The 27,241-nt window shown below is 39.4% G+C and overlaps 1 protein-coding gene across 3 annotated transcripts in view; it reads right to left on the reverse strand.

Moving 5' to 3' along the window:
• The window catches only part of SLC25A13 (solute carrier family 25 member 13), a 100,146-nt gene extending 73,299 nt beyond the window's left edge, over positions 1–26,847 (reverse strand). The window contains exons 1-3 of one of the 3 annotated variants that reach the window (XM_071560751.1): positions 26,741–26,818; positions 24,521–24,535; positions 3,795–3,848 (exon numbers count right to left, since the gene is read on the reverse strand). In XM_071560751.1, coding sequence (XP_071416852.1) covers positions 3,795–3,848; positions 24,521–24,535; positions 26,741–26,752 — 81 coding nt within the window. In that variant the 5' untranslated portion in view covers positions 26,753–26,818. Of the gene's footprint in view, positions 1–3,794; positions 3,849–24,520; positions 24,572–26,740 lie in introns of those variants that run through there. The other 2 variants (XM_071560752.1, XM_071560750.1) reach the window with 2 other exon arrangements.
• Between the last annotated feature and the right edge of the window lie 394 nt (positions 26,848–27,241).

Genomic DNA, 27,241 nt, shown 5'->3' on the forward strand with positions numbered 1-27,241 from the left:
ACTATTCCAGAAAACAGCTATCAACAGACCCAAGCATATTTACTCTGAATGGAAGCCTCCAGTAACATGTTACAAATGAAAAAAAGTAATACTAGCACTTTTGAGGATAATAAGTAAATAAATAAAATTCCCTGTGTTACCACTCCTACTCTCAAATTTTAAAGCCTTCATTTCCTGAAGAAAGTTAAATTTGAGATCAACCTTAAAAATGTATTTTAAGAAAAGGATAAGAATAATAATTAAGAGGAAAAGAAATGGCAGATTTGCTGAACCATGTGCTAGTTTTAAAGAAACAGGTCTGTCTTGGGATAACAAATGTTCACTGAGAACAGGAAAGAAACTGCTAATTTCTCTTTTCTTTCTCTTTTTTTTTAAGGCAAGGTAGGATGATAAAACCATTGTTGCAGCTCCCAACAGAGCATTATCTACAGTAAAGTAATAACTAAATTAGATGGCTATTGCTATTTGTAGTGTACTTCAAAGACACATGTTTTCTTTCACATTACTATGGCTCTGTTAAGGGATGAAAACTGCCAGTTTTTATTTCTTGCTGGTGCCTGCAGTGTACTGTTATACCTGTTGTAGACATATAACTCTCAGAGGGATGCCAAAGAGTAACAGTAAGTAGATTATTTTCTTCTAGTGCTATATAAATATCACTTCCAGGTACAACAATATCTTCAAGAAACAAGACTTCAGAGAATCAAACCCAAACAAAACATAACTTGTTTTATCATTTATATATCGGTTAGGGCTTAAGGATTCCTGTTCCAATAGACATTCTAACACAAGATTTCTAGTTGCTACACTGCATGGAATTTTGAACTGTATACTTTTAAAAGACTAAAAGATCAATTGATTTCAATGTAATCATTTTCAGAGAGACAGAATCCTTCAGAATCCCGTCCTCAGAAACTTTTAACACAGCTGCTATTGAGAAACAAATCAAATAAGTCAGACAGTCTATGCTTCTATATTTCATTTTTTTATCCAGCCTAACCCCCTGCTAGGACACTCAATAACAGAAAACAGCACAGGGTTTCAGTGTCCCCCTGTTTCTTGCCGTTGTGATTTACTCGAGTGTATTTGAAATCCAATCACGTACTCTACACTACATATAGAAAATGACCTTGAAAAATGTCAGCTTGATCACTCTGACTAAAATCTAATCTCCTAGGGGTTATAGTAGAAGACTTAGAAAAAGTAGAGGTACTCCTGGAAATTATAATAACAAAAAGAAAAAGACATCAATTTTATTGGGTTTGGAGGAGAAACATTTAAAAATTGATTCTTTACAATTCTATTTTTCCCCACTTCAGCAATTATACTCAGAGAATTTGATACTATACAATAGTACTGAATGGCTTTTTGCTAACTTATTTACATATATTTTAGATAGTCAAGTAATAACACATTCAACCCAATTTTAAGATTTTCAAACATTTTATCAGGGGTTTGACATATTAAATATGCTAAAACTTGACTGCAATCAACTGTATTTAAACTGATTGTTTCGTACTTATTTCTACACTGTGGGTACACCACTCCTTCATGGCGATCATATTTTTTAATTCTTAATTGAAGTAGAAATAATGGTTGTCAAGTTATTTTGTAAGTGAAGACCCCACAATCTGCAGAAGCAACTACATTGGCCTCACCACTTAAAATCATCTGAAGCAGCTTAATTAACACTCTGGCCATCATTTATCCATAGAGCATGAAACAACATGGTACGTTCTCTCATCCTTTTTCCTTTTCAGTAGTAGGCGGCACAGCAATTCTGTATTACACTGAACAAAACGTTTTAGTGATTATTTCATTACTCCACTTTACAGGGACCCCTTCTTTTCAGTGAAAGGAGAAGCAGAAAAGGAAGACAAAGAAGCTGGAGGTGGCATTTAGCATGCTCAAGTAAGACCCATTTAATGCACCACAACAGTAAGGGTGCTACAATCTTCAGAAATGCAAGAGAGATGAATACCCACAGGCAGGTAGGAATCAATTTTCACACTGTTCTCAGCAAACCAACTAACCAACCTCCCCCTACCCCAAATGAGCATCACCTCATATTGCAGAAGGGTCCAGGCTTCTCGCTAGTAGGTTTATTTCTTTCCTTAATGCTACCACCTTTTTAGGTGAGTGGTCTACTCCCTGTCTGCCTTCTCTGCTGCCCTGCTCTTTAAGCATTTACCTCTGTAAATCACATAACCCATTCTTTTACAAGAGTCTTTTTGCTCTTCTGACAGATAGAAGATTCCAGATTTAACTTTAACAAGTTAAATCCTGGCTTTCTCAACTAAAAATCTGATTTCAGAGCTATAAATACTGACAGTATATTATAAAACTATAAATACTGGCAATATACATTGTGACACCTACACATATTGTTAATAATAGCTCACAAGGGACAATGGAAAACATACCAAGAAGCACATAGGGGGTGGGGTGTGATGCTGGAGAGAGCTAAGGTGGAGAGAATGACTTGGAAATGTATGAGGGCTCTTAGGCACTCAACACCTTCAGAAAAATAATTCAGATCCAACAGCTTTCTGCAGTACTGTAGCACCTACCTTGTACGTATTCTTCAGAACCACCAATTTCTGCACTCTTTTTTTCGTACCAGAATATCAACTAATACAGACACTGTACTAATAAATCTTAGGAAGGCTAGGAATAGTTATTTAAATTTAGTAAATGGGTCAGAGAAAGTCAATTTCACAAAATCATAGAATAGTTTGGTTTAGAAGGGACCTTAAAGATCATTGAGTTACAACCTACCTACCAGGGCCACATACATCTTCCACTAGATCAGGTTACTCAAAGCCCAAACCAACCTGGCCTTGAACACTTCCAGAGATGGGGCATCCCTAACTTCTCTGGGCAACCTGTTCCAGGGTCTCATCACCTGCACAGTAAAGAGTTTCTTCGTTATATCTAATCTAAACCTACCCCCTTTCAGTTAAAGCCCTGTCACTACATGTCCTTGTAAAATGTCCTTCGGTTACTCAAAGGCTGCAATAAGGTCTCCCTGGAGTCTTCTCTTCTGCTGGCTGAACAATCCTATCTCTGTTTGTCATCATAGGAGAGGTGCTCCAGTCAACTGATCATCTTTGTGACCCTCCTCTGCACTCACTCCAACAGGCTCATATCCTTTGAATGTTGGGAACCCCAGGGCTGGATGCCATACTCCAGGTGGGGTCTCTCAAGAATGGAGCAGAGTTGGAGAATCAACTCCCAGTTTGCAGCAAAATACTAAAACACACTTCTCTCAAGTATACGAGCAAGTGCACAAAGTCATTTCTTTGCTTGCGTACTTCTATAGCAGGCCAACACAGAAAGAAATTTAGTTATATAATAAATATGGCCAGCACTTCAGAAGATGAACTTCCCAACACTTCTACAAATTAGAGAAGCAGAGATAATCCTAAAGGAAATAAGGAAGCAAGGATGGAAGAAGAAAGTTTACCAAATGGTCTATCAGCAAGGTGTCTACACAAATATTTCACCATGTATAGGAACAATATTGAAACTCCCACCACATTCTCTGAACAATGAGGGGTTTTTTTAAGATAGCAATACTTCTTCTGAGTCAATACAATAATCAGTCAGGAATGTATCTGACTTCTTGGTGAGCACTGTTCAATTCTGATAATGGTATTTAAGTATAACATGGTAATAATACAGTGAATGATTAATGGTTGGGAAAAAACTATCAAGAGTTGTATGCTGCAACAATGGAGCAAAAGATATGAAAAATTTAAGCAGGAAGAGTAAAATATTTACTTTACACATACCTTCAAAAATATTGTTTTCAACTCAGCTGGATCAGCTCTCTTGGTTAGAGCCACCTACAAGTAAATACAATTACATTAATATGCATAATTTATATAAAAGATGTCAAAGTGTCATTTAAAAAGAAGAACTCAAACAGTAGAACAAGTGAGGAAAACAAATGTTCACCTTTGATAAATTAGGCACTGCTTTAGTTGGCCATGTGTATTGTACTCATTTCACACAAAGTTATTCAAGATTTTTGTTCTAACTGCTTTCCTTATGCAATCCTGCAATTCTTAAACAAGCACACATTAGCAAGTCATAAAGACATTCAAGAATCAAATCTTCACAACATACCTATACCATCTTTCTCATTAGATTTTTACACTTCCAGCACCTTTCATCTAAGGATTTCAAAGTACCTTACACAGTCCACAACTGGTAAATGGGAAGAATAAAATACTCAGACTTACAAACTTGTGCAAGAAAGCAGCTCCATAAAAGACTGAATTTCAATGCAATTATTTGGTTTATTACTTCCAACATTTTAAACTTAGTGTACATCTTTTTGATAAGGTGAACTCAGAATGTAGAGCATCCAGACTACTCTGCAGATCAGACAACTAGCCAGTTCCAACTAAAATCTAAGTTCCATTTATCATTACAAACCCAAAAACACTGAATCAAAAAATATTCAACTCACTATGCAGTAAGTCCATCAGTATTACCTTGGTCAACATACCATACAATTCATTTGCTGCTTTTGGCAGTAAGTGAAAACATCCCCTCAGTCTGTGCCTGCTATACAGATTTTCCCTTTCCTTCATCAGGATACTTTGATAAACAATCCTGCTTGCCAACCAAATAACCAGCAACTGATAAGTCAATACAGAACATCAATCTATTCCTAATAAAAAATAAATTACTTTGCAAGCAAACCTGGATTATCAAAAAACTTGTGAAAACATCTCTGCAATGGGGAATAAACAGACAAAGGGCAAGACATAAAATCTTACCCTCATTTAAGAATTAAACATCAGAAACATTATCAACAAAACACTACCTATCTTCCTGACTCGTAAGACTGTAAAGGCGAATGTCACTGCAAGTGTATTTCTAGTGTAAGTCTGTATAACAGCATTATATCCTCACATGCATATTTAATAAAGAATCTTATTAATAAAGAATCAAACTGTTCCTCACCCTAAGCGGGTCATTTAAAAACTTAAAAAAAACCCAAACAAACAAACAAAAAAAAAAAAAAACAAAAAACAAACACAAAAAGAAAAGAAAAAAATCAGCAAAAAAGTCACACAGAAAAACCAAAACCCAGAGTATTTTAATAAAAGTATAGAATTAAAGTTTCTTCTAAAATTTTAGAGGATTTTTTAGAAGAGAAAAACCATACCTGAAGTTATGCTAAGACTCAACTGACAAAGTTCACAGCTGGAGTCCCAATTCTGTGTTTGCACAGAAATCTGCATGAAAGCACTTCAAAAAAATCAAAGTGTAATTGTGAAGCTGGGAATATAAAAATGTGTATTTTCTAAACTGCAATATGTGCTAAATATAATCACTGTAAGCAGAGATTTAATTTAAGCCCATTTGTAAAAATCTGATAACCTAGAGCAATTGGGAATTTTGTGGAAAGAAAAAACCCCAAGTCTATGCTGCTTCAACCCAGAATCTTGTCACTGTATATGCAAACAAAAGATGCTTGGAGTCATTAAAATATAAAACAGTATCACACTTCATCTGTCTTAAAGTTTAAATTTTGTACTGTTACAGAAATCTAAGCCTAAAGAAACTGGAGGGAAAATAAACAAAGGAAATGGTACATACTGACAGCTGAACTTACAGTCACTTTCCTTTGGTTTCACTGACATTAACAATCTTGAGAAACTTGCGAGATGTGCTCACAGCCCACCTGCTATTTTTCAGCCCCTTTTTTGTTATGGGGGATTTTGGATGGTGTTTTTTACAGTAAGTTTCCTCAACCGTATACTGAAAGACAGGCTGAAGTCGATCAGGTCAATAAACGCACAGAAGCAGAGCAGACTGGCAGCCCATGGCATTCTTCCATTTCCCAGCAAACAGGGGAGGAAAGGCATGGTTAGCATCATGTTAATTGGTGCATCAATGTGTGTCCAGCAATGTCCATTTTGAAAGGTGTATCTGATCCCAGTTAAGGAAAAGAGCCTCTATTATAATGTTCCATTAGAACTTCATGAGGACTGATGCTAATACAGCCATACCAGCACTAAGAGAAGTATTTAATTCATCTTTTCATCCATACCCAGCAATGAGCAAGGCTGAAGCTCCTCACACAGACACAAAAAGTGATCCTGCTGACAATTGTTACCAGCAGATTTCCACTACGTAAAAGGTAAAAATATCACTCTCCATATCATTCTGTAAATTGTTCCCAGTTATGTCAGCAGCTGAAGGTGGACTAAGTAACCTGATGCCAACAAGACTGGAAGACAACAGGTAGCATGCCTGATGAAAAGTGACGCATAGAAGACAAAAGTTGATTCTCCTCCTCCAGTCAACTCAGGTGGTATTTACTGACTCACATAACTGGGCTTAGGTCATGTCTTTTGTTACTGGAAAGACTGTCCATATTACTTCATCTTCTCTCCACAAAGATAAAACTGCTATGAGGTGGCAGGCCTATCTCTAGTTGCATGAGGAGGCATTTGATACAGCAGATCTGAAGGAAATAATATTTGTTGTTGCTCTTTACAAGGAAATTCTGTGTAACAGACACTAACACTTAAACACTAACTTTAATTAAGTAAGGTTTACTGAAGTAAGCTCTTCAACAGCAACATTTATTGTAAAAAAAGCCCAAGAGACAACAGGGAGTACAGAAACGAAGGTGTAGGATTATAGTCAAGTTAGAACATTTTACAGGAAAGACTGGGATAATGTACAGAAAATGTCAGCAAGGATTTTCATTCCTAAGGTAGACACCTGAAAGTCTTTACCAACATACTATTTGTACATGTGCCATATTACATATAGGAAGAACCAGACAGAACAGGCAACATGAGAATTCAATTTAAAAACACTGAATCACTCCCATTAGCAATAACGTTCAGCAAAGGGAAACACAGGGTGCACAGAGAAAGTGAAAGCTCTGTAAGTGAGACAAGTAACACACGGACTGATTTGCATGCTGGAGCTCTTCATATCCTTAGATTCCCTTGCACCTTGATCTTCTCCCACAGACCTCTTTTCTCTTCATTGACTTATGCTCAATTTACACAGACATTTACTTTCAGTCTCAAAACCAATGCAAACAGTCTTCCCAGAAAAATATAACTGTACAACAACACAACAAAATAGAATCCAGTACGAAAAACAGAATTAATGGCAAGATAGCATTAATGTCAAAAATATAACATCTGACCTTCTCACCTTTATGGCAAAAATCACTTTAGTAGCCACAGTTTGGATAGAGTAGAAAGGTGACGGAGACCCAGGAATACTTGAGAATGGCTACAATATTCCAGAAAGTTTACTGGGACAACAGCAAGTCCTAACCAAAGATAAAGATATAAACATCTCTCATATTGTTTCTTTCTCTTGGTTTAATCTGAATAGAACTCAAGTTAAAGGAGAAAGTTGATAGAGGATACAGATGTCCCCCTCTACCTCATCATCTTTAAGAACTCCTGACACCAAGCAGGTGAGATGCTGGAGAGCAGTCCTTCTTCCAGCAGAGAAACAGCTGTGGCAGGGCTGTCTCGCTGGCGGACAGTGACCAGCTCAGTCTGTTTAGTTCTAGAGAACACCTCTACAGGCACATACAGAGAGAAGACATTTGATGAAAGGCCCAACAAATGATCACAAGCTCTAGTAGCTTGTGTTAAAATTAAGATTATTTTTTTGAAGTTCATCCATCCAAATACAAGTAAAGAACACAACATATTTCACACCACTAAAAGACCTCAAATCAAAATTGAATCCTCACATCTTCTAGAGGTACTCTTTAGTTTCATCAAAAGTTACTGAGCCCACCTGTAAGGCTCAAACACATGTGGCCAGTTTTATGTAAGAGGTCAGATTATATCGTTGTAATGTTTCCTTCTGGCTATAAGTATATATACACACTTCACATGTAAGACTCCAAAGGAGACCAAACCAGGTTTGACCTTACCTTCTTGTTAAATGCATGACTGGAATATTAGAAACCAATTACTGGCCAAGTTTGAGTTCAGACTAGAAACTTATTAATACTGTTTAAGTATTATGCTAGAACAACACTCTAATTTTTAATTTAATACACCTAACTTGCTTACTTAGATGAAAATCACCTTTTTTCCATATTTATACTAATACTGCCACAAACACACATAATCATTCTTCTAACCTAACAAGTTGCCTCAGTCGCTTTCCATCATCACACCCACATCCTAAATTACAAGTGTTCTGCACTAGCATCTGTCCAGGGCACTGTCTCCTGTTTCAGCTGCCTCAATACGCAATTTTTGTTAGACCAACATGTATATTCTCCCCTCAGCAAAAGGACTGTCACTCCTTCTGCAGGAAATGAACTTGACTCTGATCTGCAATGGAAAGTGAGCTATGCAGAACTTGGCATTACAGAGAAGATTTCAAGCAAGATGTGGACCACCTCACCAAACAGAACCAGACAACTAGAAGGAGAGCTGGCACTGAACACAGATAAAAAACCTTCTTGCCAGACCTCCCTAACACTAAACTATTTCTCCCAGGAAAATACAGTCAGATGGCATTTGGCATAACTACCCAAGGGCTTAGGGTAAGAAGGACTGTAAGAGAACCTAGTAACTACCAACCAGGTGCATTCAGACTGATCAGTCTGAGCACAGTCAGCCTTGAGACAAAAACACCGATGTTCAAAAAACAGTTCTGATCCTCAAACATTACAATTACACTTTGCAAAACTGTAACCCTACACTAAGTAGCAGTTACTGCATTCCTTTGTCTCCTCGTGAAGCTAAGAAAAATTAATGCTACTAACAATAATCAACAAAGTATTTTCAGATCCTACAGGCTGATTCAGTACAAAGAGATAGAGGATAAATAATACTGAAACTAGACAGTTGTGCTGAGTCTACCCCACAGGCTGGGGAACCAAGACAAAATTTGCTAGCAAATCTCAAACAGAACTGTTCACTTCCATCCACACTCCATAACAATTATAAATTTCTGTGCAATTCCCAGTCCAATTTTTCCACAACAGTAAGTGGAAGCTTCACTTTTCCCGAGTGCACCAAAGCTAACAAGCCTACTTTCTTGTGCAATTACCTTCTAGCTTTGATCCTACTGTCCAAGTCCCAGAGCAAATGCAGCTGGCTTGCTCGTAAGATGGTTCTCACATAAGGAGATTCCCAATGAACCTTAGTATTTTGGCACACAAACAGACTGGGGACCAAAACACTGTTATCAATAACAAACAGACAGGAAAATCCTTGTCCAATTTGTCCAAGCCTTCTAAGCAGGTGCAGAAATCAAGGTAGGAGTAGTACATACCTTAAGAAAAACTGCTACAAGAATTTGCAAGAATAGCTAATTGATGCTATGCAAAATTACATTTAGATACATACTTCTACAATTTTTCTACTTAAAGGCCAGGAAAACAGAAGAACAATAAAACTACTCCAATAATAAGTTACAAATAGCTAGGCATTGTCATTATTCAGCAAAAAGTGTCATACTGCGACCAATACTTTCCACTCCACACTTTAAGCATGGATCAGAAAACGCAGTTAGGAAGAAACTGGACTATTAGTTTGTAGCCAGCCTGCAGACCAGGATAAGGACACAATTACTGTAATTCCTACCATAAAAATCGATGCACCACACTACAGCAAGAAACTGAAACTGAAAACCAAAACTTTGTCAAAAACAGAAATTTCTTTCACTTTTCATGCTGCTATCAGAAGCTCTGCTCTCCAATCTATTTATCTATCCATCATGAAGTGCTACTGTACTCTGACAGCATCAGTCCACCTTCTTCCTCAAAGTTATATTGCCTAAAGTCTCATAGTTCCTCTACAACACATTTTTATTCCCATGACCTTCGGGATGGTGATCCAAAGATACTCAAGAGAGCTATGTTGGTATGGCCATTATGCAGTGTTAACAATGTATCTCTGTGTTATCCCAACGTATCTCACAAATCAAAGTTCATCGCTCACTTGAAGAAATGTAGTAAGTATACATAAGATATACTAGAGGTCCTTCAATAAAAACGTTTACAAGTGAGCTACTGAGAATGGTCAAATGTACTTTCATCCAATCATGGGTATTTTTCAAAAATACCTGCCCCTCCTGCTCACCACAGATGGATGAGATGATAGATGCTCACACTGTTACTTTGCTCTCCAGTTTGCTTCCTCATACCTTTCAGAAATGGAGACATACCTAAGCATTATGAACATGATATAACATATTTGGTGGCTACCTCAGCCCAGATTATAGACTTTCCCTTTTGATTCTCCCAGGGCATGTTTTGTTATGGCAGTGCTACTGTACAACCAGTACGTTGACCATAAACACAAGACATCAACTGCCTCACCTTCATACTCTGAAACCAGTCACCCCATTCCAGCAATTTGTCTTCTAGAGCTAAACTTTGGCTTACATCTAGCAAGAAAATGTTCATTTCACCCAAAGAAGCAAAGGATAGGAAAATTCTCCAGTGTAACAGCAGGATTGAAAGTAATCCCTGAAGAAAGCAGATGGTTAGAGATACTGGTTATCACTCAAAAAGTGTAACAGAGAAGTGGCACACTACTAGGGCAGCATGGATTTTATCTGGCACCCAATGTTATTAGCAAAAAATGCAATGGGTAAGTGACAACCAAGACAAAAGACTAACACCATCATTCTCACAAGGTGGTACCTTGAGGAAGCATCAACTCACAGCTCTGCAGAGCACCAGTGAGCTCTGGGAGACCAACATCAGAATGCAACATACAAGTTAATAACTCCAAGGTCCCCACGCCCAAGGTGCTCAAGGTTCCCAACAGTTCACAGCTCACCAGAGACAATCACTCCTGGTTTCACCTGGCTTCCAGCTTCAAACACAACAATCACACAAATGCTCACTTTGCCCCTGGCATGGCACAAAGTAGTTTTAACACCCTAAATGATCAGGTGCTTCCACAAGAGGAGTCCCAAACAAAAGATCCAAAACAAAGGTATGATGCTGCACCCTCAGGGAACTTCTTGAGAGTCCTGCACTGCACCTGACACCGTGCAGTACACACAGTGACTTAAAAGGAACTTCCCATGCTTTATCTGACACCTTCATAAATTACAGAACCAAGACAGCAAACAATGGCAGGAATAGACATCCTGAGGAGTGTTACAGAAGGTTTCTCCATTGTTTTCTCTCCCAGATGGCAACACAAGGTCGCAGAGACTGAGCACGATCATTTGCAGCAATAAACAAAACCCTGAAGCCTTTTGAAGCAAGCAAACATGGAGCACGGGCATATAGTGGTATCAGAACAGAATCATCTGCTCTTAAATAACTACCAATCCTATCATAAGGGAAAAAATGAAAAAAAATTGTATATAGATGTTCAATCAGTCCCTATAAACTTGTGGAAAATTCATAAGTACTGCCAGAAGTTGTTGCCAGAATAACTTCTTGTTTGTGACTTCATGGTTGTGAAGAAGCAAGTAAAACAAATGTGCTGGAGAAAAGTACCCATACATTGCATGTCTTGACTAATAATTCCATGACAGGAATTATGTTGGAATAACTGACAGATAAATATGGCTTTTTCAGTGACTTGTTTTCTTCTTGAACACAAAAGTTCACTTTTCAAGATTCTATATATAATCAATTCCATCTATTTCACTCTATTTAAAATGTTACACCTCAGCAGATCAGAGAACTGGGAAGGGTGTGGGAGTGGGCATAAATCCTTAGGTGAGCATGGATCCAATCTACTACCTTAAAAAGAACAGAAGACAACCACACAAGGGAAACAGCATCACATGCTCAAAGTAAAACTTATTAAAGGCTATAAATGGTGAGATTCAAAGAAAAGCTGAAGTCCTCCAATCAGGAACCCTTCCAGCCAGCAAAAATACCAGGAGCATTCCAACATATACTTGCTAAAATGATAATGCAGTGCTACTTGAAAAAAAAAAAAACAAAGGTTATATTTTTCTTTTTCTTTTCTCTGCGGCACTCACCACAGTGGCAGATTGCATCATGCGAAGCATGGCCATGGTCTTGACAGCCAAGTCACAGTAACCATCTACTTTTCCCAGGTAAACACACTAGTCAACCTCTGACTACAGAAAATCTAGGCTTTCACATTACAGAATATCTCTCTCCCATAAAGATTTTTACCTGCCATTATAAAATACATATGCCAAAATATGTGTTTGCAAACATGCTCTCTTTTGCCTGTAAGCAAGGGTATCACTGTTTGTTTAACTCCCATCATACGGGTTTCAGTTTAAAATTGTTACATCATATCCCTGAAGACAGGGAGGGCAAAGTAAAGGCAGTTTAACATTTTATTTCACAATTCTTACCTTCAGTATTAACAACAAACAAATGTCTGGTGTTTAAATATTAGCAGATTACACAGTTGCCACAGGACACTATGGTTGCATGACCTTCATCCTTGCTAAAGATCTGAACAGAAGGGTGAAGATATCAGAGGGTACTTGGAAATAATTTGCGGTTTCATGTGGGAATTTAAAACAACCAATGAAGACCTATATAGTTTATGTAAGGCAGTCACTGTAATAGTAGAGGTTTATCTGACATTGGCTTTCTGTAACTCAGTCAAGATTTTTAAAGAGTTCACAATAACTCTTCATAATATACAAGTTGTAAGATACCTGACAACAATAATTAAAACCCTAATTTCCTTAACAACTGCTGAAACACTTCCAGCATTTTAGTACATTTTAATTACAAACTATTCTGATTTTAGCTTGAATGATTTTGGCTTCTCATCTGTGAGTCTACTTTATTATAGATATTTGCATAAAGCAGTAACTGTTTCATTAAAACACTAAATTTACTTCTGCTGCATTGCCCTCAGAATATTTTTGTGAGATCACTTGATTGCAGTGGAAATAATGATGATGTCAAACTGGACATTTTTATTAAAGACAGTGATTAAAAAAATCCTTAAATTACTTTAGGCAGGCATCTTTAGGGGAGGAGATAGCAGATTTAAGTAATTTTTTTTCCCAAGAAAGGAATTTCCATTTTCTTTGGGGGCACTGCTGCTAAACTAAAATCTAAAAAGACCACATTAAACACAGAGCAGAGTTGAACATACCAGAGAAATTCTGGCACTGTTCTTTCAATGTCTCTTCCATTTCATTCCTTGGGCACTGGGGCTGATGTCAGCACCCTGATATCACCCAAATAATTCAGTACGTGTGCTATCCCACAGTACTCTACTTTTTAGCATCAACTGACAAAACCATAGCAAAGTTCCAAAAACTTCTTTCTGAGCAGTGGATCCAGCACTTTGAAATGCAAAAAATTAATGCTTTACTCAAAAAAATGTTGAGTGATCAATCAGCAGTTACACCTCAGCTTTCACAACCTGCATCAGCCCAGAAAGTCTTCAGTGAAGAGAAAAGCCAGGGGACCTCACACCAGTTTTCATTATATATCCCTTTGTTTGATCAAAATGTGGGTCACAACACCAAGTAGTACCCTCAGACTTTCAAAGCCACAAAAGAATTGTAGGCACATATTCACTGTAAAACTTCCTGATAACACTGAAGGAAAGTAAGAGCATTTGACAGTCTTTCTGTGCATACTTTGCTAAGCTTCTTCCACCATTTTCAAAAGTTCAGTGCCCTCTTTCCGTCCTTCTCTCCACACACATCCACAAGAAAAAGGGAAAATGCTCACTTACTATCCTTAAGTTGTCAAAGGCACACAGAATAAGGAAGAACTACTAAGTGTTATTTCAATTATCCAGGATTTGAGTTGAATGTTTACAGACTTGGGAATTAGGTATTCTGGTTTGGGCTATTCTCATAACTGAAATGCTCAATCTATAGGTTACATGTTGTGGAAAACTAAAATTCAAATTACAAGAGTTTTACAGTCACTGTAATTTTCTTCACTTTGAGAAGAGAAGCCCAAAACTTTTGTTGTATAATGTTCACAATGTAGAAAAGACTGAACCATCAGCTTAATGCCAATCAGTCTTGAAAGAAAAGATGTAGACCAAGTGACTGATCCAGGTCTGTTAACAGACCAAAAGCAATTGTAGAAAGTTTGTTGTTGCCATGTTTTTCTTCCTTTTGAACAGCATCAACATGGGACTAATTCATGATCTTTAGAAAGTAGTTTCCAGTTAGACTGACACACAATGGCAAGCAGCCTTAGACAGGTGAAGTGACAGGAAGGAGGAAGGCTGACTTGATGTCAGTGACAAAAACTATTTTAATGGAAATGTGAAATTATTCAAAAATTTCTTCCCTAAACACGTGAAGATTTCTCTAGTCAAATTCAGACTGCACAATGGGCTGAGAGCAGGAATCAGGCAGACACAGTATTTTTACACACCATGTTTTTTCTAATGGCTTTTCATACTCCGTGTCTCACTTAAAGGTTTCTTCTGTCAAAGATCTGTTAAATTCGTGACGTTTCATCAAAAAGTAGTTGTCAAACATGATAAAGAGCTACAATAATAAAATACGTGACCAAGAGGTTTTAGTAGCCAAGGATCTTGGGGAAGAGTGGAAATAGGTTGTACTTCCAAGGCACAAAAAATGACAATAGTAGTTCAGAGCTGTTCAGTAACATTAATTTTCAGCCCTCTTTTATCCTAAAATAAGACCTACGTATCAGGTCACACGATAGATGGATGTGAAAGAAAAGTCACGTAACAAAGGACAGATGACAATGCTTGACTGCTACTGTAGAACACACCTTTCAATTACATCCTTTAAGTAGGGAGACTTCTGCCCTGCTACTGATATGGGGCAACATCCTAGTCTCTCTCCCCCACTATAAAAGCACACACCAAACCCCAGACTTGACTAAGTAAATGTAGTGGGCACCTGCAGAAAAGATGCAAAGCAACACCACAAACACACCAAAGTACTAAGAGGCATTAAGGCAGGAGATTCCATTTCTCAGTGTAGAAAACCACGTGTGCACACATCTGAACACAGACCTCTAAACCAGAGCTGCATGCACAGACATAGAATCTTTGTGTCATGATCCTGCTGATGGCCTTTTGTGTTTTGGAGATCTTACCCACATTTGGATTAACACCTATCGGCCTTTGATGAAAGACACAGTCAGATGTTGCTCAAGTCACTCCAACACTCAATAATTTGCTGTAATTTATTCCTTTAAAACCATTCTAATTTACTGCTTTACTTTGATGAAGTGGGCACATCTGGCAACTTCCCAAAATTGAATATCCATTGGCTGAGGCAAAACCCCAAACAAATGATGATTCTACTGGTTGAGAGAGTTCAGGGAAGTCGGGATAAGAAACAGCAACTTAAATATGCAGACAATTAGAACTTGTTCCTCCTACTAGCTGGATGATTGGCATTGGCTTAGGATCATTCTTGTGAAAGCATCCTCCCCTGTTGACTAAGTGCACTTTCAGGCAGTATGCAAACACTATAGGGAAGATGGTAGAAAAATGTGTGTCCTTCCATGTTCTGAAATCTAGAGGCATTTTTCCCAGTACACAATGTCAGAAAGAAAAACAAAGCACAGAGTGCTAGTTATTTTTCTCTCCTCATCTCCTTGAAAAGCTAGTACTAAAAAAAGCCTCCAACCTGCCACAGAATCTTCTTTGAACCTTCCATTTCCTGTTAATTTAAACTTCTCTGATAGAAATGAAACTTGGCTCCAGGAAAGACCATTTTTAAATCCTCAGTGAATAAAGATCAGGTAGCATTCACCTACAGAAACTGAAAAATGTGAAAATATAAACACAAACAGCACATGGAGCTGGAAAAAGCTGTGGTCAATGGCATTTTACATAACAATTTGAATTCCAGTAAATCAATTTCAATTTCAAATGAAGCACTAGCAAGATCACAGCGTCACAATTAGAGAGGGAGCAAAAATAAACTCCATTGAGGAAACGACAAATGCAATTCAAATACATCAAATCACTGTTTTCATTCATTTCCTAAAGTTTTCAGTCTAAGAAATTTGTTCAACTATGTACAACAGCTGAGAAATGCTGTATTTTAAATTTGGTCAACAGTCATTCAACAGTCATGGTTTTGATACTCCTGAACAGTAATTACATAAAGACATCTGAAAGAGGAGGGAAAACACGGTTGGCTTCTACCTACTTATAAGGTTGGCTAATAAGTATGGTCGGTCATCCAGCTACACAACACCTTCTTCTGTATCCCAGCTTTGGAATTAAGGTTACTTTCTGCAACTCTTCAATTGCCCTAATCATCAAGGCCACAGCAATCATAGTTGTAAAGAGCACATGTATCACTCTTCTGATAGGTCTCCATCATTGAAAAAAATAGCCTTTAAAAGTCTAGAAATTTTTATACTGATGAAATTAAAAAATAACCAAACAAAGAAAACAACAAAAAAAACAACCACCACCACCACCACCAAAAAACAGACTTCAAGAGTTTCAGGGTATATTATCTTCACATGGGATTGATTTACAGTAGGACCTCAAGATTGGAAAATAATTTAACAACTACATACAATACTCTTCAAGTAAAACTATTTCCTTGATATTTCTGTTTTGAACAGAAGGCACAATCAAATTCCAGCTATATAATTTGTGGCTAATCTCAAGATAATTTAGCAATAGTTCTACAGATAACTACAACTTTAGGACTATCATTGCTGGCTCACCAAAACTTAGACCTTAGCAGGTGAACTTAATTTTTTATTCTGGCAGCTTTTAGCAAATAATATTTTCTGGTCAAAAAGCATTTAATGTGCTTTAAAAAGGTCAGTTTCTAAAAGATTCTTCTTCAAATGACAATGTATCATTAACTATTTGCCTTCCCGTCAGACAGTCCTGTCCCAGATATCCAAGAGAGGTGCTGGAGCAGGACATTCTTTACCTGCTTTCTGCGAAGCACTGCACTTTAGAACAAAGGTGATCGTACAGGTCTGAATAAAGACACGTTTCTGTGTTTCTCTCCACATTACATCAAATTTAATTAATCCAGCAGTATGCGGTAAGATGCAGCGTTAACATCTTTGTTCATTATTTGCATGTTTTTAATGAAAGAAGTAGCAATAATTTAAACAGCATTAATATATCTGGGAACTCTTCACCTGCCACAAGGACAGATTGTGGATAAAGAATTAACAGTTTCAAGAGAGATTATGTGTCCTTTTCACTGCAATCACAGCAACCTAAAATACTAACAGTATGAGTGCAAAAAACGCGGAATGACTAAGGAGATGAGACATGTGATGTGAAGAATAAAGAAAATTTGTCACTTAAGAACGGAAACACACTTTAGAATAACTCAAGCAATCACAAGCTGCATTAGTACTATTTATTACAATAAACTTAGATTGACTAAGTTTTCCAAATATGATATCTGGGGTAAAAAGAAAAAATAACCCAAAACCCAACACAATGACAAATCCCACAGAAGGTCTCAGGTGGCTGTTCCCAGAGGAACCTCCCTCCAGCCTGGTCCAAAGACTTTGAGATTGTGTCTTCTGCTGAAGGGACAAACCACCGTTATTTATACTACCATGGACTGGCTGGCAGGGAGCAAGACTGAGGTCATATGGAGGTCACAGTCATATAGGCAACAGTAACCTAAAACACAAACACATGAAACCTTTCTGTAACTAGGCTTTTAATTTTGACGTCCATACATTTTAATATGGGTATTCATAAAACTTCATAGTGCTTAACAACTAACAAGTGTATCAATGGTTCAAAAACTAACAATCTAAGAAAAAAAAACATGGACTATCACATGGCACTCAAGGTTTCTTTACCTTTAGCACTAAGGTCACTCCTCTTTAATTTCCCACATTTCTGAAGAGTTACAGTTTAATTTCTGTAAGTTAGGATTTCATCAGCTGCCTGACTGCTACAGACTAAGACTGCAGTCAGCTTCTGTATGTGGTGTTGAGCTAGGACTGATCAGCACTGTTAAAAAAATGTATAGGGACCAGCGAGACTAACCAAGCCAAACACAACCATAAACTTGCCCAAAACAAGAGGCAGTTACTCCTTCTACAGCAAAGTAAGTTCACATTTGAATATATAAATAAGCCAACTGAGACACACCTTTTAAAAAACAAAACAATACAACACTAAATCATTTACAAGGGCAGTCTGAATTTTTATTTCTGCTTTCTTGGAAAATTCCTTTTGAAAGTGTGACTACCAGTCCAGTTACTGGAACATAAAGAGAAAATGGGACAAAACACTTTCAAAGAGTTGAGTATAAATACTTTAAAGGAAAACAATGACAATGTTTTCTTGGTGTTTCCATTTTTTACTCCCCCTCTTCTGAACATTTAAACTGTTGCCCATTGGCATTTAAATAACCAGTGGGTGATTAGTTGACCAATTAGCTCTATGAGAACTTCACAATTTTACCTATGTAATGCTTACAGTTACATCCCCATGGCCATGTTCTTGCACCAAAAGGCCCTGCCCATGGGATGGGTATCCCAGCATGAAACAAGCATGAAGGGCTGACAACGAACAAACCACCATCTGAACCCCAGGAAACACAACAGACCCAACTTTGGTAAAAACTCTGCCTTCTCATTTCTCTGCTGAGCAGTGGAAAATGCAAAAGTAACTACAAACACAAGGCAGTAAATAATCCTATGGTGGTCATACAAGACAACCCTTTGCAGGTTTCCAGCTTAACATATTTCTCTGCTGAGCACCATCCACATAACTCTTTTAAGCTGTTCTGCTGTGAACCATATTAGAGAGTTATCTGATTTAAAGAAAACTTTTTTTTTTAAAAAAGTGGTGTCACTTTTTGATAAATCAGTTATCCACTCTAATTCATCCCAGCACCATTACATTACCCTAGTATCGCAACCGAATGTTTAGTATTATCCAAGTTGATTTATTTTTCCATTATGGCTTCATGGCTACAACTAGTTTTTAAAAAATCCAGTGACCCAGCAGTTTGGGAAAGAAACAGCTACCTATCGACACCAGTCCAACCTAAAGAACAGCTACAGCAAGTTCAGCCCTGGCACCAGAACAGAAAGACAATTCAGCCCAGTATCAGGAAGGCCAAACAGGCAAAGAACCAGTCCCAGAGATACAGTCTAGCCTAGCCTTGTACTGCAAAAAAGAACCAATAAGCTCCTTAAAACGATGGAAGTAGTGATGATACTGTGATGATACTAAGAAGATTTTTAAATGTTTGGCTGTCAATCTCAGTGTGCTCTCTAAAAATAAAACATGTTTGTGTATTTGCAAACTCTACTTTGCTTGCCCTCTGAGGGTCAGATCCACTAGCACGCTCCACTACCTCAGTCACAGCATAACAAAAAAACCATTCCATACACGAGCAGAAAGTCAAGTCACGTGCAATCTAAGGTTTTCAGGATTCTAAAAGTTTCACAGAGATGCACATCCAGAACTGTCACAGCCCTGACTGAGCATGTAGAGACATTTCAGACATGCTGACCAGGCACCCCAGCTCCAGCCCAGCAACCACACATGCAACGTCTAATGTGTGTTGGCAGAACTGTAGTCAGCATCAAGCGCAACAACCTTCCAAAACTGTGGCAAGTGGAGGTATCATTCATGCAAAACACATCAACATTGCCGGCAAGAGAGAAACCAAATCTCCCTCCTCCCAGCTGGGTACCCTAATTGCTAGAAACTCAATCAGGTTCTGGCCCACTTCTCTGTCCTCCCAGTCCTTGTGTTGTGTTGCAACTTCACAGCAGTCCTGCCTGAAACAGGGTGTAAACCTTCTTTGAAGATCCTCCTGCAACAGTCATATCTTTTCATTTCTCACCGACTGCCTTAGATGTTCCTTAGCCAGCAAACTGGCTTTGTGGTACCTATTCCAGACACCTCATGTAGGTTTCCTAATTCAATTCCAAAGTCAAGTGGACAAAAAAGTTATGCATGGAGATATTAACCTAATGAACCCCAAAAAGTCATCGTTGCCTAAATTGTAGGGTTTGGTTTTCACATGGCCAAGAGTAAGCCAGAGTGTAAGGCAGATCTCCAAGGAAACCCAAAGAGTGACCTTACCAGTCAGCATAAAAACACTTCTTGCAGGCTGACGAGGCATGCAAGGTATCATAAGTATATGAATCCAACAGCTGACATTAGGGACCTCACAAGTATCTAACAAGAGAAATACGATTCGTCCTGCAACACGCTGCATTTCTTCTTTCTCTTAAATGTACATAGACAATGCACATGCATTCACTTCCCCACTTTCTAATGTTTCTTTTTTTTTCCTCTTCAGAGAAAAAGAAAAATGCCATTCCTCATGAGCAATTTCATCCCTTAACACACTGGATTTTGTGCAGGTCAGGTAACATTTTCAGTAAAGAATATAATTGCAACAGCATGTTTCTAAGAACTTGTAAATAACATGGCATTATTTTAAGAATTTATGCGAAATGCATTTACAGTATTCCTTTGTGTTTTCACATAGCTTCAGTTGAAATTGCTTTAGTCCGAAGCAATAGAATAGAGATTATTTTTACAAGGACTTCTTTGTCTCTCTGCAAATCACTGACATACAAATACCTTCCAGAAAGAGAATGCACCAGAAAGCATGCAACCTTACATTTTACTAGCCATAGCTATCTAGCACCATAAACATCAGATGCTCTGTTTCTGAAGGCTATTCTGTAGCTGAAGCAAAACAGCCCTATTAGCAGAGTCAAGTAGTGCCCAGAGGCCTTATGTGAGTTTAGGTTTGGCACCATACCTATACGTACATACGTTTGCACGTATATTCAGCCATTCTACAGCCAAAGCAGCAGCAATTCCGTAGATCAAAAGCAAAATGAAGCTAAAATTCAGCAGCACATTCATGCCATCTTCCAGGAAATACGGTACCACATACCTCCTTGTCATAATCCTTGGACAACAATAAATAAAACAGACATTGGCCTAAACAAACTGGTCAGAAGACACATTATCATTCAAGGCTGTAAGCTTCTGTGCATTACAGTGTCAGAAGAAGTGTCTTTAACATACTGTTTGAAGCACACCTGGAAGAATTTCTTTAATCTCCTGGTACACAAAGCTGCATAGAAAGAGCAATTCATTTCCCAATCAATAAGATCCAGGTAACTTTAAATACTTTTCAGCAGGCATCACAAGAGACAAGATGTACACGTAACTGTTGGGTCTAGTGACACTCTCCTAGGCTCTACATGAAGCCAAGTCACCCTGCAATTCCTCTTACAGGGACACCACAATGAAAAAGAGCAAGTTTCAAAAACTTGTTAAAATCACTGTCAGTCTCAACATGTGATGCCATCAGTACTTCTCTAATACACTGAAGACATATAACAATCTCTTTCATCACCTCCTCTCACCCCCACCTTGTTCTCATAAACAAAGGTGGGGGCAAGGAGGAATTAGTAGTACAAAGAAACAGGTAAACTCAACTGAAACAAAAAACAGTGTAATAAAGCTCCTTTTTAGAGTAACTCAGTGTTCACTGTAGAAGAAAGCTACACAGACTTTTTCCATGGCAGAATCTCTCCATGAGTGCCTTTCCTGGGATTATTCGGGTCCTGTAACTAGCTGTGCACCTTGTCAGACTAGGACTCAAGCACTCCTTCTAAGGGTAAATGTCATGAGCAAAGACTTAAGCACTAAAAGAAACCAAATGAAACTAAACACATAAACGATGGCAGGGAGGGTAGCGATGAGGAGTAAATGATTTGGTTTCTTCTCTGTTCCAGCTGCAGTCATCATTCATGCCACTTTGGACTTAGAGAAGGTTTCAAGTTCTCAGCGTTCATACAAATTCAAGGTTCCTCTATCAGACAAATTCTGGTCTTTTAAGAAATCAAGATGTAGTAATAAGTCATAAGCAGCATAAATACATGCGGTTTTCTGAGGAGAAAAGTCAAAAGAAGAGTGTCATGATACATCCAGTGTTTAAGAATTTACATATTTCTGCACAGTTCCAAAATATAACTATCAGCAAGCAGCACTGGACCTGTACGAACTAGCAACAGGACTTTCCACATGGGTATTACATAGTGCTATCACATACAAAAGAATTACCATGGTACCATTAAGTGCTATGACACTAGTAAGTCTACAGTACACAAACTCAGTGGTGCTTCAGGGAAACAGAAGGGAACAGGGAAACCTCTCCTCACTCACCAACCACTTTCCTCTCCAATACTGAGCTCAAAGAGTGGCTGGAGCCTGTCCACAAGGGACTCCACTCCTTTCGTGGACACAGTAGCCCATCATGTTAGAATCCCTCACCTCTTCCTTTCTGAGGACCCAACAAATCCACGTGCAATGCAATGCAATTCTTCTCTTCCATTTTGATGGAGGAAGGGAAAAATGGCATCACTGAGGGGAAGAAGAGTGAATCCAGTCTGCTCCCAGGCACATGCCACCCTACTGCTAGCACAGGGAAAAGAAGCATGAAAGAAGGAGCTGAACGAAGAGTCATGATGGAGCTGTATGATGCATGAAGGGACATGCTGGGCATGCTTGACAGCCAAATAATCAAAGTGGCACGGCTGCACCAGCATTCAATAATTTTGTCATTGTTTGGAATTACATTTGTTTAGAATTGCATTGCCATGATGTCTGCATTTCAACCATTGCTTATCCAAACCTCACTAATTCACATCACCCAGTGCAGGCACTGGATCATTTCTGCAGACAAAAAGGCTCATACAGTCAGGGCCTGCAGCAACTCCAATTAATTCAGCCAAGTTGATGTATCTTGCAGGACTGGGGTGTACACAGGGAAATATCCGACAAGACCAAGACATAAAAGGAGCCTGTGATTGGGACTATTTTTGATATGACAAGGTTTAGAATTTTAAAGGTAAATATGGCAGTAACCAAAAAGAACATGTCACTCCACTCATACATCTTCCATAGTAAACAGTTCCAGAAAAACACAAGAGGAAAGAGAATTTAAAAAATGGTTAAATACTTGAAAATTGCAAAATAAATTTTATTTACCTTGCATTTACCAAATATTGTCACAAAAGTCAGCAACAAATCTCTTTGTGTTACATTATTGATATATTTCAGTCAGGCACTTGTTCTTTGAAAGACTTACGCATGCACTTAGAATGAAGCATGCAAGTAGTCCCACCAGGTACTGATGTAAGGTTCATGCCTTCACTAAAACAGTCTTTTTACAACGAGCTCTTTAGCATGCCATATTTGTGTTCACTTTGTGCATAAGGCAATTATAAAATAACATATACAATCTGGGTAATACAGGTAACCAGTATGTGTCCAATGCACAGAAGTTCACACATGCACACAAAAAACCCAATTGCATTAGAAACAGAGAGATATTCCACAGTAATTAAAAATCAAGTCCTGTATCATTATTACACAGTTCAGTACAAGTACTGAAATTTACTCACATGCTATTAATAACAGATGAAGTTTAATGGTATTCAACTGCTTCCATGCCAGGCCCACTGTTATAAAGTTTTCTAGGCTTTGATTTACCTAACAAAGTTACTTGAGATTGGAATTTCCATTAATGCAATTTTTAGCTGTTTTGAATGTAGCTTAGTGGTTATGAAATACAAAATTTAAAAATATCATACATGCTAGCTCCCATTATAAACATAAATTTCCAACCTTAAGTTGAACAAAGTATATATCAGCTACAAAAAAAAGTCTCACAGAGAAGTACCTTAGAACTTCCCACTGAAAATACGTTTATATTTTATCAAGCAGTAAGACTTTAAAAAGATAGCAAGTCACACTTTGCACATGCATGAGACAACAGCTATGCCCAGAACTGTGTAGCAGTATAGAGATCAAGGGTAACTGACATTCACTCAACACAAACATTTAATTTTGATGTAAAATACACACCAGGTGAATGGCAAGGGCGATTAGCTAGACTATGTAACTTTAGAACTATCTGGCTCAAGGGCAAAAAAACAACATTGTGATTGCATTGTTAAACACTCAAAATGAAGAAATAAGCATGACACACTACATAAAATATTAGTGCTTTGTACATGTATTGCCATAAAGATGTTACATATAGCCTGTTTTTCTGCACAATGCAGAAAAAGAAGCCAGTACCTAGGATGGTGATTTAGGTACCAATAGGATAAAAATCGAGTGGAAAATCTTGTCTGTGGTTTTTACTGGCAATTTTTGTAAATATATTTACAGTGGAGTTTTCTCAAAACACTTACAGAAAATTTTTTCAAAGTTTAAGAAAAGAAACTGACGTGCAATACACATTGTTTAAAATGTTGTGTGAGTTGCAAAATATTGAGTAATATACAAGAAAGAAAATTAAATGGGACTGTAATGCCCATTTCTTGATAGCTGAGTGCTTAACTATGCAGCCTTAACAGTATCCCGTTTGTGTTTTCCTTTGGACAGACCAAATTCCCAGAGTCTGCTTAAAATGTGAACATTTGAAATCTTGAAAGGAAAGACCAATTACATTCAAGCCCAAAGACTCATATGCCCAAAAGGGTATAATTAAAAAATTAAAGGAAGCGGTCATGCAGGATACTGGCAAGGAAAAGGTACTGAAGGAATTTTAGAAAAAGCATTCAACTCACCAGTCCATTGTTTGGCTGAGGTGAAAAAGCAAACATTACTGAGATGCATCAGTGAGGAAGTAACAACACAAATCAAGGCCCGTGCCTGCAAGCACATGTGAATAACTTCAGGCCCAGAAGCATTTTCTGTCACAAAGTTATTCATATGTGTGTTTGCAGAACCTAAGCTCAGATGTTACTGTTAGAGTACAAAGCGCTACTTATACTTCGCTACTGACCTCAATAAAAACAGAAATTCATCTGTGTTTAACAGCAACTGTTTCAACTCAAGAAGACAAAAACACCTTGAGGTCTCACAAGGTAACATAATAATTAATCCATTCTAGCTTCACCCAGGTTGGGGGGGGGGGTTCCCACATAAGTCTCTCAAAACACACTTAAGCTTGCAAACAGAAACCTTCCTTAGAAGCTTTGTGAGGGCTGTACACGCTGTGGTACAAAGTGCTGTATCTGCCTTGCAATGCACCAAGGATGCTTATGACACTTGGATTAAGCCATTATTCTTTTTACTGGGTATCTCTCTGCCAAGGCTGACATCACCTGATATGTAAAATATATTCACTTCAGTGTCTTAATTAAGTGTTGAGTCTTTCCAAGATGTCCTCGTGCAATTTTGGGAATCTGAACTATGTAACAAACCTAGCTAAAAGAAAAAGGACAGCACACAAATGTGTAGAATGGAGCACACATGCCTACCTGATTAGACAAACACTAACTGTATATACAGTGTTTTTAAAGTCTATGTGACTAATATGGATTTAAATGGATAGCAGATTATGAACTACTGCTTGGAGAGGAAAAGATGAGTAAAAGGTTCATAAATTCAGTGAACGGAAGAGACTTTGAAGTCTTTAAACACTAGTAGTTTGTGAAGGTAACTGATATGCTGTGTGTATGGACCACTGGGCAACCAAAAATTTAAAAAAGCTAGACAGGACAGCTAAGATTTACAAATAGTAAACACAAGATTTAGGGATGATTGTTTCATATATCCTAGCAATGAGGAATCACATATTGCTCAACTCATTAAAACAGCCCGCAGTTCAGATAACTCAAGTTCTTATTGAGGAAGGTGCTGACAGGAGCAGCTCTGTTATGGACCTGCTGAAATAAAGGAGGGTACAGTTCTGGCCAGACTGAGTGCATGTGCTGCTTTCAGTTGTTTGAGGAAGCTTTGTTTTCTGATGTTACCTAAACATGTTTCATCACACACTTCAAAAGGACACTGAGTAATTTATTTTTAAAGTCTTAGTATTCAAAAATGAAATGAAATGAAAAGAATGGGTTTTAAAACACCAGCACTACATATCTGCCATTATATATGGCCTTGATCTAGCTAATGGCTAATTTATTTTTTCTGAGATGGAAGTGTATTACAAGGCAATTAATTAAAGTATTTCAATTAATTTATCCTTCTGATCAGCAAAAAGCCTCAATAGCAGGTATCAACCTGACAGGAGAGTACCCAGAAATGAAAATGGCTGGAAATTATAACCAAATGTTAAAAGAGAAGGTTAAAACAGGTATATGGACAAAATGTGAAAAAAAGCAAAAAGGGACTACTGTGCTAAGGTCTGCAAGCAGGACAGGGCGCGCACCTGTGCCCACCCCGGGATCCGCCAGCCACTGCCTCGAGGACACACTGCATCCTCTCCAAAAACGTGTGGACGCATAACAAGTGTGTGCGTTTGTTTTTATGCATCTGTATATTGTGTAAGTAGGTACACGGCGGGGCTCTCACTGGGGCACTGCCGGGCCCAAGACAGCCCGGCGGAGCGGCGGCCGGGCCGGGCCGGGCCGGGCCGGGTCGGGTCGGGTCGCGGGTGCCCGACGCGGGTCAATGCGGGGCCGTACCGGCACGGGCACGGACACGGACGCCGGCACGGGCACGGACACCGGCACGGACACGGACACCGGCACGGGCACGGCGGCCGCGCAGTGTCATTCACGCCGATGGTGCATGGCAGGCAGGGCACAGGCCCGCTGCTCCCGGCGCGGGCAGGTGCGGACCCCGCGGCACCAGCACCAGCCCTGCCGGCCGGGGAGGCCTCCCGCAGAGCAGTCCCTGCTCCCCGGGGCCGCCGAGCCGCGAGGAGGAGGAGGCGCCACCGCCGGGTTTCACCAAGGACAGGTCCGAGGTCAAGCCCGGCAGCGGCCCCGCCGCGGCCCCTTCCCCGCCGCCGCCCGCCGCCTCCCCTGCCGCCGGCGGCGGTGCCTTACCTTGGCAGCCATGCTGTGCCCGGCGCGGCCACCCCTTCCCGTCCCTTCCCTTCCTCCGCTCCCCTCCCTTCCGACCGCGGCGCAGTTTCCCCGCCTGCGCACCAGCCCGACCGCGCCGGCCGTCACCGCTCGCTCTCCCAGGCAAGGACGGGGCGCCGCCCCCGCCCGGCCCCGCCGCGGCCCCGTGATCGCCCGGCACGGCCCGGACCGCCGTTGCGGGCCGAGCAGCACATCGCCCTTGCGAGGGGCCCCGACCGCCCTCGGTTACGGCGGGTGCCCGCGGGCGCAGACACACTCCAAGCTCCGAGGGGCCCGCAGCCTCTCCGGCCGCTGGAGACAGTGACCGTGTCGCCGGCTGGAGACTCGTGCTGCTGGCCCCAGGGAATGCCCCCGCCGTGTGCCGAGGACAACGGGCAAGCACTGGAGGGTGCCAACACCTTCACAGTAAAACCCTGCTCTCCTGCCCAGCGCAATTTGCTTCCCCGCGGGTCAGACTGCTGT

Source organism: Pithys albifrons, chromosome 7, assembly GCF_047495875.1.
Source record: "Pithys albifrons albifrons isolate INPA30051 chromosome 7, PitAlb_v1, whole genome shotgun sequence".
NCBI classification, from domain to species: Eukaryota; Metazoa; Chordata; class Aves; order Passeriformes; family Thamnophilidae; genus Pithys; species Pithys albifrons.